Here is a 21237-nt window from a genome sequence, read left to right as displayed (position 1 = left end):
AATTATGCTAGCATTCAAACTGCTGCTGGTAATTCACCAGGGACCATAACTACTATAGTTAAAGACCATAATTACATCAGTAGCATACTATTACAAGACATTTCCATGCCATTTGGAAAACAAAAACAAACCCAGACTATCTTCTTCCTTGTTCTGTTATGGGATATTAGGACATGAAAATGAAAGTACTATGCAAAAAGAACAACAGGGCTGATGAAAAGCACAACAGGCTTGTTTACCATTTGCAAAAGAAAGTAGAAAAAAAAGTCTAGCTACTTGAATGGATCTTGATTAGCAAAGAACATATACGGAGACAGAGTTACAAGAAAATAAGTGGTCAAAAAAGCTAAGGGAGCTGAAAACCATTTTATATGTTCCAGGACACAATTTCTCTGTGAAATGAACTAAAGTTCTCCTTATTTTATAATTACAGAAAAAAGGAAGAAGTTAACAAATTAAGTTAATCACAAGCTTGTTTCACAATAACATCTCTTCTCACAAAAAGAAAGCAATAAAAAGACATCCTGAAATTTATTCAAGAGTAAAGAGATTTCCACAAGTAGCTCCTATTGCTGGTAAAGCATTACACACCATAATAGGCCTCCAGCCAGCTCAGCTCATGCTAAAATTCTCAAAAGGCCCCTTTAACTATCAAGACACTAACTGGTACTCTAACAAACATCACAGGTGTTAGTCATGAAGGATTACAGCTAGCAGTTTATCTACAAATGTCCCATGTCAGAGGACTGCACTGCAACTTGAAGATCCATTAGCAATCTGAGAATCTTTCCTATGTCTAATTACTAGCATTTTATTTTGAAAGCTAATTATTTTCTTTACTTTTCTGGAGACACAGTGGAGGACGATAGACTCTAATAGGCTGGTTTCCTAATCAAAGAGATTCTTTTTTGTGACAGGGAATCCCTTATCAACTAGAATTCTTACCATCATCAGCTGGGTGGACAGCATGCTGCCTACATATTTAGCTGAAAAGCACTTACTTGTAAGACCAGGAAGGAAACTTTTCCCTCAGTGTTATGCTCTAGGCATTCAGATTCTGTTGTAACATTGTCTTGAGTGGACAGTCCCTTTTATAGGGTTGCCAACTTCGTAATATTTAAAAACTAGACACCAGTAGGAGTGCCAGAACCTCCCCCGCCCCACCTCTTCCCCCCCAAGGCTCCACCCCATTCATTCCTCTTCCCACATCTCCTCATTGTTTGCTGCTTTTCCCCCTCTTACCTCCTGCTCCCCTCTCCCTAGGTTGGGAGGGACTCGCAAAGCCGGGCTGGGAATTGCAGTCATCCGATGCAGGTAGGAGGCAGCCCCAGCTGAATAGGGGTTGGCAAAGGTGATGACCCAGTGCCTCCGCTGCCAGTTGTAACTGGACTTTGGGTATCCAGACAGTACTACTGACTGGACACCTAGTCAAGTCCTTTTTTCAACAAGACTTTCCAGTCAAAAACCAGGCAGCTGGCTACCCTAGTTGAATAGGGTCCCTCTTCCTGCTCCATCCTTTTTTCAGTTAATATGGCTTTTTAGACAAGTGCCAAAAGAACAAGCTTCATCAGAGAAGACTTAAAGGAGTCTCTCAGATGAGAGACCTGGTCTATGTGCACAGATCACAATGTGCTAGAGATTGATACTTGGGATAGAGTCACTACACAGCAACATCTCACTACACTTCCCACTCTGGATCAAAATCCCCATCTGCGTGCCAACCCAAATTGATGAGGGATTTCTGTACCAGAAAATTAACCTTGTTAGCAGAGCCCTGCAACCTTAAGACTGCTTGCCTGAAAACAGCTCATTACAGAGATGGTAGAAGGGAGCAGTTACCTTACTTCTTTTTTTAGCTCACCTCCTTTTCCAGCTCAACTAAAGAAAATGTTTTCTGTCTCATTATCTCCTTTACATTAGGCTTGTAGTTCTCAAACTAGTGGTCCACAGAGAGCCTGGTGATAACATGTTGCCAGCTTCCCTCATTCACAATGGCTAAATTACATTTAAAAACAGCAACACACACTTTACTTTCCCATACTACGTTTCCATGCAAACAGTTGCTGTAGTTGTCATAGGATGCTGTGATCTTCAGAGCTGAAAATGGGCATGGAGGGTATCTACAAGAGGTTTGTGCTCCTCAGATGCTTCTCACACTACTAAGGAATCTGAGAACCTCTGCATTCAACTGTATTAAGCTATCATGTATTAAACATGAGTTTCAATTCTGCAACAGGAAGCTTAATACTTTCCATCTAAAGTCCTTGAAAATAATGGCCTTGATTCTAATCACAGTTATGACAATGTAATAAAAGAGTTACTGCCAATTTACATCAGATTCAGGCCCTATGAATTTTAGGGTAATACAAGAATTGTAAGCAAGACCTGACCATGATGTGTGGTCATTTGCTGAAGTATAGATCCTAAACATTTCAATACATGATTTTCATTCACACCTCTCAAGTTTTATCTGTCTAAAGAATTTAATTTTTGCTTTAATATGTAAACATTTTCAGGACATGGCCAAGGTACAAAATAGTTTCCTATTTTTTAAAACCAGAGTGATCTATTTTTAAGCTCTTATGTTGGCTAAACGAGCACATTTTTAACACTGATCACTTATAACCAAAAAAATAGAGGTAATGCATTTATGTTTGCCCTCTTGGCAAACTGATGGTACATTCCTTTACCAGTAACATTATTTTTTCAGATATATTTCTACATTTATTCATTGTAACTGTGTTTAGTGCATACGAAAGCAAGTTACAAACAGCATGCGTCTCATCTTAGACCACAGGCAGAAAACATGCATACACGCTTCTAAAAATGCTGCCAATGCACTGTGAGCCTGACCAGCAAAACCAATTTCAGTACTGGAAATCTTGAGTAGAGGCTGCTAGTCATGTGGGCTTCCGTTCTGGTTTTGTGACAGACATAGAAATTAGGCTGAACCCAGTGAACTCCTTTTCACTTGCAACCGAATTTAGAATTTAAATACTGGCCTCCAGACATAAACAACTAGTATACTAACCCTGTGCTACTCAGTCCCTTGGTTCCATGGCTATTGTCTGCAAAACTGTTTCCAGCTGTCCACTACTTCAGAATCTAAAGTGAATTTAAGCATGCTTTGTTTACACTTATTATGGCCTGCTATTAAATAAAGAACTCTGTATTTTAATTTTTATTTGCAGATTTTTGAAGTATATTCCTTCCCACAATATATGGGTAAAATACAATATAAAAACAAAGTAATTCTAAGGTTTTCTACTTTAGACAGGTTTTTGATTAAGGACAGGACACATTTTATTTCTTATTTATTTGGCTAAAGGTTTTGAACAAGAGCATCTAAAACAATGCACCTAAATAAAAGTCATCCGATTTCCGGAGGTGCTGACCATTCACAGTTCTCAATGTTTCATCAGGAGGAGATAGGAGTTTGAAAAGTTTTCCCACTTAACCAACAGTAACTTTCAACACAAATATCTACTCAAACAGGAATGCTATGTATCCCACCCACAAACACATATATTAACCTTCTTTGCCTACATTTTGAAAGGAGTACAGTACAAAAAGATTTGCATTTCATTTACAAGAAACTAGCTTCTGAGCTTACCACAGCGGAACAGAGACAACTGAGCCAGCATAGGTACTTGGTAAGTCTTCCCATCAGCTCCATTAAATGTGCGTTTCTTTGTATTTTCAGGTTGAAAACGAGATTTCCATAAACCTTTGAAATACACGGCATTTACCAGCACCAGCCTGGTCAAAGCACCATCAATAATGTCTGGAGATAAGAGATTATCAATCATACCTGAAAATAAAATAAAAAAAAAAGGAAGGGGGGAAATTGAGCATTTTCTGTCACAATGTAAGCCAATTGATCATGAGGAAACGTAAGTGCCAATTACTTTGTAATTCACTAGGTAACGTTCATTCTGAATTGGAGCAAAGATAGCTGCTAACTCCAGCCTGAAGAATTATAGCTCTGCTCATTTCAGGGCCCGCTGACATCAGTGGAGTCACTTAACTGAGTATAGTGTCAGCTGTATTAGGATCTTAGTTTTCACTAGCAAGAGAATACTCTAGCACCCATCTAAGAGTTGTGCTCAGGTAGGGCCTTATTTAGCAACATTTGTGGTGTGCTTAGTTTAGTAAACAATTAAGGCTGAATCAGTCACAGCCTGGAAATGAAAAGTTAAAAGGAAAAATCTCCAGCTTGTTGCAACCCATGTATTGCCTTCACCACAATCAATTTTATTAGAGCATAAGCTTTCGTGAGCTACAGCATCCGATGAAGTGAACCACAATCAATGACACACTGCAAGCATCCCCATGATGTCACTCATCTCCCAACAGAAACCAAAATGCAATACAAGCTAATTATGCTGTTATGCAAAACCTGAACTCTGGCCTCAACAATATGTAGATAATTTTGAATAATGGGAGTGGTAGGTTTTGCAGTTTCTCTTTGTTTATGAAAATAAAATCACTGGAATTAGCTTCAAGGAAGTGACTCTTAAAGGACAATAGATACCATGCATCTCCAAGTGGTTAGACAAGGTGCACCCAAGTTAACTTATCCCTTTATTTATTTATTTTTTTTTTTAAAAAGATGAGATGCTGTAGTGTCTTCCCACCACTTTTAAAAAACTTTACACCTCTCTCAACTTTAGTGTGTCTATAAAATAAGTGTTTAACATAGTTACACAAAAAATTCAATACCTACCCCTTGTTTCATTTTTCACCCACTGGTTTATGGAATTGCATGCTGAATTTTGGTCCTCGAAATCCACCGTCTTGACACTGCACTGAAACACCTCTTTGTTTCTTGTAACAAAAGGCACTTCCATTTTAAAGCCACTCTTTACAAACACTGCATTAGCAACTGTCACAATGTCTTTATTCTTCTTTGAGACTATGGCCTTGTTTATCTTCTTTAATACTTTACCAACTCCTAGTTAGAAACAACAGCAAGTTTTATTTAGAAAGGAAAATCAAAGAGAAGTTTTAAAGGAGTTAACTTGTATCAGTAATTACTCACATACACACGATGAAAGAATAAAGAAAGAATACCAATGCCATTGACAGACATTCTTAAACACTCATCTGGGCAACAGGATCTCTGACTTATCTGAAGGACACTACTTCACAGCAAAGAATTTGCCTCTGTCTAATCCTTGTACTGTACATCTGAATCCTGGTGTGGTATATTAATCAATAACTTTCTGGCATGGACAATACAGTTAAAATGTTTATTCCTGAATAGGTAGAAACAAACAATCTAGTTAAACTGTGATCAATTACACTAGAGAGCCAAAACATAAATTAGGCTGCAACATCCTGACCCTATGTTGACATGTTTACAGCACTGCAACTTTACACAATACTACAATGTTATTTTGTGGATGAGAGTCCTCATCTTCCCAGCAGCTACAACTGAATAAGGATTTTCATTCTGGCCACTCAGAGTAGAAGAACCATGGAAACTACCCTTATTCCTGTGCCTAAGAGGCAGAAGTCATGGGGGGGGGGGGGGGAGAAGAGAAGAGGGTGGAAGGAGGGACTAAGACCATACACTGAAAAACTAAGGTTGTCATTTTTGATCCCTCCATTCCATTCAGTAAGAAATAGGGTGGATATAAAAAGGTTTTCTGGAAACTGTGTGCTAACCAAAAGAGAGAGACTGACCTTTGGAAAGTTTCCAGAACAAACTAAAATTAAATCTGAAGACTAGGCTACACTAGTAAGGAAATTCAGTATTAGACTCCAACATCTAATCGGAAGCAGAGTATTTATCCAAGGGTATCAACTATTAATAGATTGCAATATGCTCCATAAAAGTCTCTCTGAAAGAGTGGTCTTCCAAGGAAGGTGTTATGACCCCCATAAGTGTAGACATGCCCTTAGAGCGGCACAGAAAACTATTACATTGGTCACACCTCAGTTCTGTCATTAATGCTTCTAAACAAGACAAAAAAGGTGCTGAGAAGGGAAAAAAAGAAAGCAAAAGATTCAAACACAACCATTTCGGCTCCATGTAGGATAAGTCCTCAATAGTTGGCCCTGCTGGTTACATTACTGTGAATCTTTTAGTAAGATAGATCACATGATGTCCGTGTACTCACTGTCTTCAATATTATGGGCATTTTTTTTTTGGTGAGCATACCATAACAGATGTTTTAAGCTAGTCTGTGCCCCACTAGTCATCCACTGAAATTTGCTGGTGGTCTAGGGAGAGCTGGCTGCTCACATGGTACAGGCTCTCCTTCTTGCTTCCAGACGCTAAATTGCATTAAAAGATAGCTAAAAATGCTTTAAATACTTCCCTAGAGAGTTACCTTTCCAAGTAAACAACTTTTGTAGCTGTCACAGGGTTATTAGGCAATAGTGAACAAGAGAAGTGGAGGTCCATGCAAACATAAAAAAGGTGGTGGTCCATGAGACTCTTTATATTAAGATATGGGTCACACTACAGAAAAGTTTGTCTCATGTGTCTAGGATTGTTAGACTAAGTCAACCAAAACCAAATAAATTAATTAACTTTGAAGCATTGAAACTCTTGCAGATAGCTATGTTTAGAAAACTCAAATGCTTTTAAATTCAAGATTACCGCATAAAAGGATTCGAATCTTCAACATTTCGATATTTTACTAAGCAACACTAAATCATTTAGCTGTACCCAAAACAGAAAACTGCACAGCAAAACAATTAAGGAGGGGACAGCGTGTTACAGGAAACATCAACATCACTCATTCTTTATAGGTCTGAAAATGTACTCACCTTTTGGAAGGTTTCACATTTCATAAACACAGCTCCTTTAAGATTCTGTAAGTGCCAGCATTCTGTGCTGCTGCTAAGCCTCACTGGCATGCTAAGAGGCAGCAAGTACTCTCACCCTACTCTCTAGAGGAAAGGCACTGGTAGAGGAATAACAGGGATTCATGCCAATGTCAGGAACAGAGACTGAAAGAAAGGGGTGTTTGAATAGAAAGAAGGCCCAGGAAAGGCTAAAGAGTCTGGGATCTTGACAGAAGAAACAGAAGCAAAGCCAAAAAAGCATCAAAAGATCCAAAAAAGAGAACCCTCCAACTAAAAGGGCTCAGAGGCCTATAAGAAACTAAATATAAATATTTTATTGCCCAATAATTTCTGAAATCTTAAATTAAAGGCTGTTGTAGTACAACAGGGATAGAGGCATTGCAATCTACCCATACTATGCTGGCACTGGACTTCAACTTTGTGCTGCAGAGATTATCTGTAAAGCTAAGAAGACTGTTTAGTCTCATTTATTTCTTGGCCCCTTGACTGAAACTGCCAACAAGGTCTGTATCCTGGGAAAGTCCCAAAACATGTGAGCCAGTGTGGCTCTAGGAAACCCAAATCTCCAGCAGAAATATATTTTGGCAAGGCCACACACTGTAACCTACACAGGAACCAGTATGAACAGCAACAACAAAAATGGTCACCTACCTTTCGTAACTGTTGTTCTTTGAGATGTGTTGCTCATGTCCATTCCATTCTAGGTGTGCGTGCGCCCACAGTTGTCAGACTTTTGCCTTAGCAGTATCCGTAGGGTTGGCTGTGGTGCCCCCTTGAGTGCTGTGCTCATGTGTCAGTATATTAGGCGCTGCTGACCCTACACCCTGTCAGTTCCTTCTTGCCAGTAACTCCGACAGAGGGGTAGGAGGGCGGGTAATGAAATGGATACGAGCAACACATTTCAAAGAACAATAGTTATAAAAGGCAGGTAACCGTTTATTTTCTGAGAGTGCTTGCTCATGTTGATTCCATTTTAGGTCACTCAAAAGCAGTATCTATGGAGGTGGGCTCAGAGTTCACAGTTTCACAGCTTGTAGTACTGCCCTACCAAAGCCAGCATCGTCCTGGGCCTGCTGGGTAAGTGTGTAGTGGGATGTAAATGTATGGACGGATGACCAGGTGGTCACCCTGCAGATGTCCTGGATAGGCATCTGGGCCAGAAAAGCAGCCAAAGAGGCCTGTGCCCTGGTCAAGTGGGTGGTGACAATCGCCGGGGCGGCACCTTCACTTGATCACAGCAGAAGCAGGCAGCGATCTAAGAAGAAATTTTTTGGGCGGATACACGGCCCTTTCATCCTGTCAGCCACTACAATGAACAACTGTGTAGACTTACGGAATGGGTTGGTCCTGTTGATGTAGAAGGCTAGAGCCCTCCTAAAGTCCAAGGCATGCAATCTAAGCTCCGTTTCTGACTTGTATGGCCTTGGAAAGAAGACTGGTAAGTAAAGGTCCTGACTTGAATGAAACAGAGACCACCTTGGGCAGGAAAGCCAGGTGGAGTCTCAACTGGATATTGTCCTTGTAGAAGACCATATAGGGTGGTTCTGAGGTGAACACCTGAATCTCAGACTCCGTGGGCTGAAGTCACTGTGACCAGGAATGCAACCTTCCAGGACAGGAGAAGGAGTAAACAGGAAGCCAAAGGCTCAAAAGGAGGACCTGTGATAGCACCAGGTTCAAATCCCACAGAGGAACATGGTCCTTTACATGTGGGTAGAGGTGCTCAAGGCCCTTGAGGAATCTGGCCATCTGGGAGATCCTCTAGGATCGACCAGTCGATCACGATCAACTGGTTGGTGACCACCAATGTACAGATTAGGTAGAACAAAGGTCTATGAAGAACTGCTCATGCTCTTGCGAATGGCGAGACGAGGCACTCCAACCTCACAGGAGGTAAGAAGGAACTAAGAGGGCGTAGGGTCAGTGGCGCCTAATATACCGATGCATGGGTGCAGCACTCAAGGGGGCACCACAGCTGACCCTACAGATACTGCTAAGGCAAAGGTCTCCAACAACTGTGCACGTGGGCACGCACGCACCTAGAATGGAATCAACATGAGCAAGCACTCTAAGAAGAAATACTTTTCTGCTGCATCAGTCTTAATTGTAGATCAATAGTAGAGTTTTTAAATGGTTTGCAAGGCACTTCCCCACAGGTCAGGGATCAATAACACACACCAATCTTTGTTCCAGTCATGGTACAGGCAATCTAAATTCAGGAGGATCTTTTGGGTCACGAAGTCATAACAGGCTACAGATGTTCAGGTGAACCTAGAGAGCTCTCTACACAATCACCAATTCTGGAGTCTCTGGTTCTCCCAAGCACATCTGGATCAAATGTGTCCTTCAAGAGATGCTTAAGCTGCATGTAATGCCATGTAGCTGGACCAAGTAGATTGTATTGTTGTTGGAGGAATGGCAGAAACTGATTTTCTGAGCTCAAGAGACTCAAATTATCCCTATATATCTTTCCACACCCTCCAAATAAAGAGCTTATAGGTCACCCCAAAGCATGGCCCCAATATCAGTGAGAAGGGATGGAATTTGAATTTTCTACCTAAACTGGGTCCATGTTTATCTGGTAGCCTATATTGTAGGGGACATTTTAGGATGTATGGCCTTCTCTTAGTGCTGATCACTCTTTGCATCACAAACCAGTTTTAGTAAACAGTGTAGCAGAATTTGAAGAACCTCCCATTAAAATATATTGTCCTTCCAGCCTTAAAAGTTTATGAATCACTTTATAAAAAACTTGCATAACAGATAAAAACTGACCATTTACGCTGTATCTCATCACAGTTGTCAGCTGCTTCTTTGTCTTGCCATCAGCCCCCAGCTGAAGTATTCCCAGTACAGATGCAATCCCATGTGGAGAAACCACAATATTCTCCTGAGGTCTAGCTTTGACTATCTGATTGAAGACTTGGATTCCAATGTCAGAGCCAAGTTCCTCAAGAGATAAAGGATTGAATTGGGACCACACAGATGTTAAAGTCACGGCAGTGAAAAGGAGAAGGAAGTGCCAGTTCATGATTTCTAAACAAAAATAACCTAAAGGAGACAAAAAAAAAGTTAAAGACCACTTTCATGAGCATAAAAATTCTCTGCTACACTTGCATGCACTAAATGCAGTGTAGTTGTAGCTGTCTCTCTCTAACATTAGCTAAAGTCAGGCATATGTAGTGGATGTTTTGTGAAAACTTCACATAGCTTTGCCAATAAGCCTCAAACCTCAAGTTCAGTACCCCTACTATTCCAAGTCAAGAGCCGTCCAGAAGCAGAAAGAATGACAACTGTGCTGAGTTATATGGTTATTTTATGATGTAGGTAAAACTCCACTAAAACAGACTAAGTCCAAGTTCAGTTACCTGTGTCTTAATTGACTCTGATCCCGGTTTTAAAACATCAAACTATCACAACACTCATACAATTGGATTTAGAGTGCTGTACTTCTGATTAAGGCAAGTACACCATAACATCTTCACAAGGATAGTTGATGTACTTGTACACACAATAGCCAACTGTCCAACAAAAGCAGAGATACATGACGCACACATGAGAAGGAGAACAAGTGATTTGAAAACAGATCTGACACCTGCAGTTAACTCTGAAATACAGTAGTCCAAGTTACTTTACATTTTTATTGGTTAACTTTAGGCATAATTGGCATTTTTCACAGAGAAGAAAGATTACTAATATTTGCTAACTTCTCAAAAGCTGGCATTGGGTTTTTAGTTTTTCCAAATATGATTTTCTACCAAGAGTCACCCAGTTATAGTAAAGCATAACTGCATTTGAATTGTTCTGTATTATAAATACTACCTAGCTTTTATATAGCAGTTTTCATTTGTAGATCTCAAAGTGCTTTACAAAAGGATGTCAGTATCAATCCCATTTTACAGATGGAGAAACTGAGGCACAAAGAGGGCAACTGCTCCAAGGTCACCAAGCAGGCCAATAGCAAGCCAGGAATGAAAAAACAGGTTTGAGTTCCAACCAGAGCTCTATCCGTAAGACAACATTGCTCTCCTATGAAGCTTTATTTGTAGGAGCACAGAGGTTATAAAATAGATGTGTCATTGAATACAACTTGATAGTGATAACTTGGTCCAGCATAATTTATGGAGTAACCGATCTTTTTTTCCTCTTGCATATTTGAAATGCATCATCCTATTTGCAACTTTGAAGAGCTCAGATTTTTCGGACATTAATAATGCACTAGTACATCACCCTTTACTGTCTTTTGAGGTCTTAGTTGTTCCAACTGTAAAACCTTCTTTACCCTCACTGTAGGAGACTTGTTTATTATTTGCATTAATATGGACTAGTGTATATTCCAAAAACTACTTAGAAGGCTCCAAAGCAGTAGCCCTTGAACATACAAAAGTCACTAGTTACCTGGTTTACTAAAGACCAGTTACAAAAATCATTATCTAATAAGTCTTTATAATATATGTATATAAAGTTTATATACAGTCAATAAAACTCAGATAATTTGTATAGTACATGCAAAAGCTCTATGAATTGTTTCATTCCTTCTCCCTTTGAAGATCCTGACCTCTGTTGCATTTGCAGTTTCCGGAGAGCACTAATTGTACAAGTCATTCATATACTCACTGACTTTCAGTGCAATTCTGGCAATGTCCCAAATCAGCACTGTACTGAAATTTGTATAGTCATTTACATTAGAGCAAAGGGATTACACAAAGTGGATGTAAAACTCTACCAGGTCAGAATGGGAACAATTTGTATCCATCTTGCATGAGTGTAAATGACTGCACAAGGTGCAAAGCAACAATGAATTATCAATGTACTTGAACTCTGCTAAAACCTTAGAAATGGAAGAACCAGAAATGCTGTATTTGTCAAGGCTATATCATAGTTCAGGGGATATAATTCAATCATGGTTTGCTCCTGTACCGCAGATGGAACCAAGGCACAATTTAAATACACCCAAGAATAGCCATGACCCAACCTAGTCCACCAGCCCAATTGTATTTCTAGTGTAGATGCATCCAGAGAGAAATTCATGGGTCTTGGTTTACTAAGTTATCTAGAAGAGGAATTCAGATTCAGTATAAAACGTATGCATGCATGTTACAATCCTTAGTTTGGAGAGGAGATAGCTTTTTATTTTAGGATTTGAAGAACTGTTTGCCTATGTTCATTTTAAACATCTTGCCTATCAACCCAAAGTGGTGTAGCCCTTTAAACTTTTTTTTGAAAATTTTTAGAACCATTCTTAAAAAGGATTGATGTAAAAGCAACTATTAGTTTGCAAAACAGTGAGTTGGAGCTCTCTGAGCATAGTGCAGACTAAACTGGATTTGAACAGTAGCAGTTGATAGAGTTTTTAAGGGGAACTACAGAGGTAACTGAGATCCTATCCACATCACAATACAACAACCATGTTAGTTACAACACAGTTGATAGCAAGAATCTAGTAGTTTCCTTGACCTGTACAGGTAAGATTTTTTTCCCCTTGTCCTCCTCCCTCGAGAACTATGACATAGGCTACAGCTGGACCAATAATAGAAATAATTATTCAATCAATTAGATGAACTAGAAGCCGAATTTCAATCCATCATGTTGACTATTAGTTTTGTTTATGAACATTCTTACTAGTAGGGTTTAATTGTACTGTATTTGTAAACAAATGTGTCAAATTTTGTTTTGGGTAGATGAGGAAATAATAGACTTCCTCCTTTTCAAAGTTTGTCCAGACCAAGAGGGAGGAGGAGTGGTGGTGAAGGTGTTGCTTCTTTGATGCAAGTCACTATGTCCTGCCATTTGTAGGCAAGCCAGGTTATGACAATGAAACTATGCTGGTAATGCCCATGTTAAGGTTGCCTCTTGGCCTACATACATCTTTTTGACTGACAAACCCTGACAAAAAACAGGAACTCAGTAAATGCTCTCAGTAGATAGGTGAAACAGTGATGTAAATGGAACAAGATCAAGTGTCTGAACAATACATTATCACTGAACAAAACGCTAAACCAAAGCTTTTGCATAACACATTTAAACAATATTAACAGGACATTGGATTTTACACTTTGCAGGACTAGGCAAAAATCCAATCAGAGGCAATTAAACAAACAGATAAGGATATTGCTGCTATCTGCATGGCTTGGGACCATGCATGTACATGTCAATATGCAATTAATCTTAAATCGGATCCCATAACTAATTCTACAACAGGTAATTTTATTTATTTATTTAATTTATCTAACAATTATGTGCCAGGCAAGGCCTGACTCAAGGAGCTTGGTAAAGTAAGAATTAAAAATATTCTAAAAATTCCCTAATCCTGTCAGCCTCGTTCCTCCCAGCTCCACAAACCGTCCTAACTCTCTCTCTGAGAGAAGCAAGAGATCAGGATGGGTATAATGAAATCCCCGTTTTCTACATTCATCCAATCGGAACAGAAACAATACCATGTGACAAAAATGACCAGTCTCAGTAGATACAGCACAAGTACAGTTCACAATCAATCCATATGCTGAAATATGTTCATAGACTATTCAGAAATTAGAAATGCACAAATACGAAAAAAGTTAGAATTTGCTTGTGAACAGAAAAATGGACTTGCTCATCAGATAAATTGTTATAAATAGCTCACACAGATCTAAGATGACACCAATATTTTTCTTCCATAGTGTTTTAGCATGAATGTAGCAGAAGAGAGACCTTAATATTGATTATCCATGTTGTCAGAGTCAAGTCAGGTTTGTTTTTTGCTTTTATGATTCAGTGAACAATTTACAGTCTCTCTTATGTAACCTTTCCCAGAAGTAACAACATCCCTGCCTAACCTCCCTTGTTAAGACAGACAGAGAAACATGCACTGAAATGGTAAAGGGCTGTGCTTAGCAGGTGCCTACTGACTAAGTGAAAGTTTGTCCCCTGCCCCCTCCACCCATCAGGACCCCTGGGGGAAACTCAGTGGCCCCTGCATCATTCCCCCATCAGCACCCCTGGGGAAAACTGGATCTCCCGCAGATTCCCTTGCCCCATCCCCACACCAGTGCCCCTGAGGGAAACCCAGTGCCCTCTGCTCCATCCCCTCATTAGCACCCTTGGGGGAGACTGTGCCCCCTGCCTCATCCCCCCCACCAGTGCCCCTGGGGGAGACTGGACATCCTCCAGTTCCTCCTGCCCCATCCCTCCACCAGCACCCCGGTCTAGGGAGGGATGTGGGTCTGGTCCAGTTCGGGGGTTTCGGACTGGGGAGGGGTGCGGGTCGAGTCCAGTTTGGTCTGGGGAGGGATGCGGGTCAGGTCTGATTTGGAGGGTTGGCCTTGTCTTTTGGGGGCACAGCTGGTCCTGATCCTAGTCTCTGTTCCTCTTTACCTGGGAGGGAAGGACTAGCAAGACTAGTATGAATAAGGACACTGAAAATAAAATGTATTAAAGTTTTTCGTATTTTTTATTTTTAAATGTTTTAAACAGTTTTTAAATTTGCCCCAATTTCATACAAAAGTTTAATTGAAGCCCTGGTAGTTCATATGAGAAATGTGAAGGATGAGATAGCATGATGGTTCCCTTTTAGTGGGATTAGCACATGGCTGGTGTTTTCGCTAGCTTTGGCTTTTGTTAGCGGTTTTTACCCACACACGCACTCTCTCACACACAGTCTCCCTCCCAAACACACACACCAAGACTCCCTGCATCCAGGTAACTTTCCCCATCTCTGCTGTGCGGCATCAGGAGCTGCTGCTCTTGGGCCCTCTCCTTACGCAGCCCAGGTGGGAAAAGTGACCTCAATACAGGGAGCCCTGATGTTGCTCCTCGCTCCCCTGCCACCCCACATACCCCTAGGGGTGTGCAAGGCAGAGGAGCAGCAGTCCGGTGGGGAGCAAGCAGCAATGCCAGCTACATTGTGCATCCAGGTCAGTTTCTCCACGTGGGTGCAGGAGGGGGATGCAGGAGTTAGGAGTGAAGGGGGTGCAGGGATTGCGGTGTGGGGGAGGGGGGAGAAGGCCTTTGGGGAAAAGGGAGGAAGAGGAGCCTGGGGAAGCCATGGGGGCCAGGGGCAATGAGGGGGGGTGCACCACACCCATGGGGCCAAAGGCACCATAATGCAAGTTCGCCAAGGGTGCCATTTTCCCTAAGACTGGCCTGTGTTACACTTAAAAGCATGTTGCAATCTTAACTATATTGCATTCACCATTTAGCCCCTGCTATACCCAGCCTGCTCCAGAACAACCTTAAACAGCATCATGACACTAGACTGACACACAAACTAATTTTACTAATGAGCTTGTTTTAATTCATGGCAGAAATGACTTCCACATATTATGAATCAATCTGGCATTTATTTCAGCATTTTCAACTCTGCAATGTTAAGGAACAAAAAACAGAACTGATCATCCTAAGAAGAAAAAAAAAAAACAGAGTGTAAATAGGATCAAAATGCGATTTTCCACAAAATGTGAGATGACAACAATGTAATCCATAATCCACCTCACACAGAAAGATCACTGCACACCCACTTATGAAGCGAAACACCAAGGACATATAATAGATTGAAAGAGAAACTAAAATTATCTTAATTGATTTGTATTGAGGGTCATTAGTTATTTCAATATCTATAAACATTAGGGCTTTTGAAAGGTGCTGGTTGGTCTCAAGGGCCAACATTCTTGATCCACAGAGCTGACACATTATAGGAAGTACAACTCCTGAAAATGCAGACTTCCCCAAATCACTCTGCCAATCTTAATTAACTCTCATCTAGACAAGGAACCCCATTTAGAGTGAAACTGTCCATGCAGATTCAATACTTAACCTCTATGCAACAACTCTCAACCAAGAGACAATTAAAATGCCATAAGCTAGTGACTTTATGAGGGGTGCATGTGCCCATGGGAATCCTACAGAGAACATCCTTATATTAATGCCTTACTGAATACCATTATTTAGAATGATAGATAGCATGCTGATTTACTTAATTAGTCCAGACAAATTCAAACCCACATTTAACTCTAGTTGGAAGTTAAGGTACTGTACATTTAAAGATTAACTGTAAGAGCAACAATGTGGTATGTATGCTCTTCAGCTGATTAAAAAGCTACAGGATATACTCCTTTGAGTTCTCACATCCCAATTCAATACCATACTTGTTTTGTGCTCACATGGCACTTGTTCGTTCTCTCACACTAAATGTCAATGTTAATTTCTATACGGATATTTCCCTTCCCCCACTATACACTTGGACACAAGAGCTCAATGGAATTGCAATGTTTTGGAGCCACTAATCTATCTCAGTCTCCTGAGAATATGTCAAATTCACTCATCCTCATACAGTGGACAGCACAAATTCAGAGCTCTCTTCCAGTCCCCAAATATTTCTTAACTTAGTTGTCTTTAGTTTAGTCAGAGTTTCCCCTATTCAGAAAGTGCTAAAATGGCCAAGAATCAAGAAGAGCGTAACACAGGGTAGCCAACAGGCAGACCGCGAGCAAAATCCACACCACCAGACACTTTTGAATGGACCCCGAAATCTTTTTATTTACTTATTATTTTTATTATTTTCTCTAGAGTCTGGACCTTAGTCCAAATTTCTTGGTCAAGATATAGGTCTTGACAAAAAATAATTGAATACCCCTGTAAGAACAAGACCAACAACAGGCTCTTCTGATGGCAGGACGTTCTAGGCCAGTTGAGTCTCTGATGCCAACCCTTTGAAGAGTCCCATGATGAGTCTGAGGCCGTAAAGCATCCCCACAGCAGCAACGAACAAGTCTGACAGCCAAGTATCTTTGGACTAGGTAGGCAACAGTAATGCACAAGCAAATTAGGGCTCCCTTATTTCTTCCTTTTTATTAGTCGATGCCTTTATTGCTGCTACAGATTATCTGGACATAGGTAAACAGTGGATGGCAAACATAATAAATCAGTTGTGTTAAGATGAAATAAACCCAAAGTTAAAATCTGCCATTTAAAGCTAAATATATCCTTCTGAAAGAACCAAAAAGTACAACTATGAAAGGGGTCAGATCATTGGAGAATGACTTTTCTATCCTAATGTATTCTTGCCATGATATACTAATTTATAACACAGGGGAAACAGTTCCAACTCTTGATTTAAATCCACATGAACTACTGACAGGATGACTGGATCCTTTCAAGAAGAGCTACAGAGTTAAAGCCTAAAGGAGTTTTGCTTGAATAAAGATTACACAATCAGGCCCAAAAATGAATTCTTTAGGGAATTTGAAGAACAATGCTGCTTATTTCTTATCAGAGTGCCAACCATTCTGCTACCTTACAATTTAAATTTCATGACAGTTGTACTACAAACTTTTGACAGGATACCAGATATTTTATTTCAAGTTAATATTTTTACAAAGTTCTAATGCCTGAAGATAAAGACAGAAGTTTTACTTTTGCTGCTAACCCTCTGTCCAGTCCTGCAGGAAAAATGCTCAACAAAACTTGTAAATATTGGTTGAGACAGGCTGCGCTGCACAGAACAACTGTTCCTTCAAAGCAGTAAGACCAGAATCTAGCTACATGGTGAAGCAAGGCAGAGCAGGATGAATCCATCAGGAATATGCTGACACAACTGCTAGTAGCAGTTATATCCTATTGGCAAGCTCTTCTTCATGCTATTTAAAGGCTGTTCACAACTCTTCAATTGCCTAAAATTCTCGGGCTCTTATCTCATCTCCTTGCCCACTAAAGTTGCCAGGCTCATGCACCATTAGTCTCCTTCTCTTAGTCCTCTATTTCTGTTCCATCTCTAGGTATGCCATTTAGCACCATGGCTCATCAGCTCTACGCATTCAAAATTCCTTTCTTTCACAATGCTCACCAAATGTGGGCAACTCCAACCAAACCCTCAAAGATACAAGACAACATTTATACTTCTTTGGGGATTTCCAGTGTCCCCTCAGTGTTATTGCCTCCCTTTTGCCTTTTAGATATTCAGTACTCTGGGACAGGGAATGACAAAATAGGGTCTCATATGCCACCGAAGGACATTGTTGCCTCACAAATTGTAATTTGTTAAGCAACAATCACCAGCTTTTCAGATTTGCCAGATTTGAAAAAAATTGCTGAGTCAGGTGCAGTATATCTGTCTTGCTGCATCTCAAAGTATGCTGTTTACTACTCAGTAGCTAGAAGATTTAATATGTGTAGAATGTTGCTAAGAAAATCTGATTGCTAGCTTTAAAAATGTTTAAAAATATAGTTATGGCACTTACTACATTAATCTTAACAGGGATAATATCTTGCTGGCTGCATGAACTGGTCTAGTACATGCAGATCAATATATTTGATTTGAACAATTTGGAAAGTTACAGGATTTCTGTTTCAGACTTTATTGTGCAGCAAACCACATGACATGCCATATATACTTGTTCATAAGCTGAATATTTTTGGTAAAAAAAAATGATGCATCAAAGAGCTGAGGTCAGCTTATAAATGAGCCTACACCAAAATTCGATAATTTTAAACTCTATGAAATCATTGAGCTGAATATCTAATACATTGTCGTTTTGTTTACCTGGAGCATCTGCAGGCACTTCCCGCAGCTCCCATTGGCTGGGAACAGCAAACCGCGGCCACAGGGAACTGAGGGGTTCCATGCCTGCAGATGCTCCAGATAAACAAAATGTCTTGACCCGCCCCCGGCTTACCCTGATGGGCCGGGAGCCAAAGTTTGCCAACCCCTGAAATATAGGGTCGGCTTATGAAAGGGTCATACAGTTTTTACTATTTGTACCTATCCATCTGGGGGGTCAGCTTATAAACGAACGGGCTAATGAATGAGTATATACAGTACTGTACAGTAACTAAGAATAGTATTGTGTTACTGTATGCTAGCAGGCAGTCATGGACCAGGATCCCACAATGCTAGGCGTTGTGCAAACAAAGAAAAAGAAGATAGCCCCTGTCCCAATGAGCTTACAACCTAAGTAGAAGACAAGCGACAACAGATGGATACTGATAGACAGGGCAGTATGAGGATAACAACGTTACCTGCCGCATGGGGGAGTTGTGAGAATAAATACATTAAGAAATTGTGAGACTGCCATTACTATAGTAATAGCAGCCATACAAGTACCCAGGAGGGATAAAATGGTGTGTTTATTTAAAAAATAAAAAAAATAAAATGGAACAAATCTTCTGAGAGGATGGTTTAGCCAGTTTGGGATTACATTGCAGTCTTGAGTAAAAAAAAAAAAACCAAACCCCAAAAACTCAGTTCTATGTGAAAGGAAGAGGATACAATTTCAATACTCAATAGGATTTGGAGGTTTATTCAACACATCTGTCTTCGTCCTTCCCCCCCAAAAAAGCAAGAGACTATTTAAAACACTGGGTCAGGGCTGGAAAATTAGGTCAGTTGGAGAAAGCACTATTTCATTGAACATCAAATATGATAGATAAGTAAATTTGTGGCAAATCTGCACCTGTTATAAGTTGTCATAGCTCAATTAATTTAAATGGAGCCATGAAAATTTATACCAGCTGAGGCTCTGCCCGTTATATACTGGGAAACATGTAATTGTCCAATTTTTGTCCCAACAGATTTGAAAAGGTAAGTTACATATAGAAATTAAATTGTATGTTTCCTAATGAATCACACCGTACCAAACATGTTAGGAGTTTATTTCCATAATTCTACACCTTAGGGTTCTGAAATACCTTCTGTTCTTGTGGTTATAGAAACTTGGATTCTAGTGTCATTTCTGTCACTGGCTTCCTATTGTGATGTCACTTAAGCTCCATACTAATTTCCTAATTTATAAAATGGAAAATCTTTCCTACCCCCCAAGACGACATAAAGCTAAATTAATCGTAGAATGAACTAAGATCCTCGTCTGGAAGATGCTGCAAGTACAAAATATTATTGCAGTAAAAGAAGCTCAAACTCAGTACCAGTCAAAGGTATGGCAGATATAAAGGAGAATTCTGCAAGAGATAGACAGCCATCATTTGTCTGGCTGAAAGTAGGGCAGGTTACACAAGATTTAGTATGATCTGCTGACTTGATATCTTGTTCTTTTAAAACATTTAAGATTGTGTTTGAAACAGTGTTACCTTTTCATAGTTGTATAAAGCTATTACTAGTGTTGTGTTACTGCATATTTTAGAATGATCCTACAAGTTGTATTCCATCACTAAATAACTTCTAAGACAACAGTGACTTGACACAACTCTTGCATATTCTGTGAATGATGAGCAAAAGAATGTTGGTTAGTCAGGATCTAATGCACAAGCAGACCTGATTGTACAAAGCTACTAACTCATCTGTCTGAGACCTATGATAAACAGGACAAATGATTTTCAGCTACAGTATGGCATGCCCTTTCAAATCTTGATCAAGAGAAGCAACTGTACATACAGGTATGTCAAGAAGGGTGTTCCGACCATTTTCTTTCTATTTCACTAGTAACAGCAGATCTGCCAAAGTGAAAGGCGACCTGCACAACACAAAGGATGAATTCAAACTGGAACAGGTACAGAGAAGGGCTACTAGGATGATCCGAGGAATGGAAAACTTGTCTTATGAAAGGAGACTCAAGGAGCTTGGCTTGTTTAACCTAACTAAAAGAAGGTTGAGGGGAGATATGATTGCTCTCTATAAATATATCAGAGGGATAAATACAGGAGAGGGAGAGGAATTATTTCAGCTCAGCACCAATGTGGACACAAGAACAAATGGGTATAAACTGGCCACCAGGAAGTTTAGACTTGAAATTAGATGAAGGTTTCTAACCATCAGAGGAGTGAAGTTTTGGAAGAGCCTTCCAAGGGAAGCAGTGGGGGCAAAAGATCTATCTGGTTTTAAGATTCTACTCGATAAGTTTATGGAGGAGATGGTATGATGGGATAAAGGGATTTTGGTAAGTAATTGATCTTTAAATATTCATGGAATATAGGCCTAATCCCCTGTGATGGGATATTAGATGGATGGGATCTGAGTTACCCAGGAAAGAATTTTCTGTAGTATCTGGCTGGTGAATCTTGCCCATATGCTCAGGGTTTAGCTGATCGCCATATTTGGGGTCGGGAAGGAATTTTCCTCCAGGACAGACTGGAAGAGGCCCTGGAGGTTTTTCACCTTCCTCTGTAGCATGGGGCACGGGTCACTTGATGGAGGGTTCTCTGCTCCTTGAAGTCTTTAACCACGATTTGAGGACTTCAATAGCTCAGATATAGATGAAGTTTTTCGCAGGAGTGGGTCGGTGAGATTCTGTGGCCTGCGTTGTGCAAGAGGTCGGACAAGATGATCAGAATGGTCCCTTCTGACCTTAGTATCTATGAACTTTATGATCATACCACTCAACATACAAAACTCTTACTGGTGGATTTTTAGAGACCTTATCTGAAAGTTGAGAACGTAATTCATCTTTGTTTGGGATGTAACCCAGGATTCAAATATTTATCTTCAGAGATGAA

At 40.1% G+C, this 21237-nt stretch overlaps 1 protein-coding gene across 1 annotated transcript in view; it reads right to left on the bottom strand.

Moving 5' to 3' along the window:
• SERPINE2 (serpin family E member 2) overlaps positions 1-21237 on the bottom strand; it is a 44123-nt gene that overhangs the window by 10736 nt on the left and 12150 nt on the right. Inside the window, exons 2-4 of the mRNA XM_038417555.2 lie at positions 9595-9870; positions 4727-4954; positions 3614-3811 (exon numbers count right to left, since the gene is read on the bottom strand). Of these exons, the coding sequence (XP_038273483.1) occupies positions 3614-3811; positions 4727-4954; positions 9595-9850 (682 nt within the window). The 5' untranslated portion in view covers positions 9851-9870. The remainder of the gene's footprint in view (positions 1-3613; positions 3812-4726; positions 4955-9594; positions 9871-21237) is intronic.

This window comes from Dermochelys coriacea, chromosome 9, assembly GCF_009764565.3.
Source record: "Dermochelys coriacea isolate rDerCor1 chromosome 9, rDerCor1.pri.v4, whole genome shotgun sequence".
In the NCBI taxonomy this organism is placed as follows: Eukaryota; Metazoa; Chordata; order Testudines; family Dermochelyidae; genus Dermochelys; species Dermochelys coriacea.
Note: the sequence above shows the minus strand (reverse complement) of the source record. Positions and strands in the feature narration are given on the sequence as shown.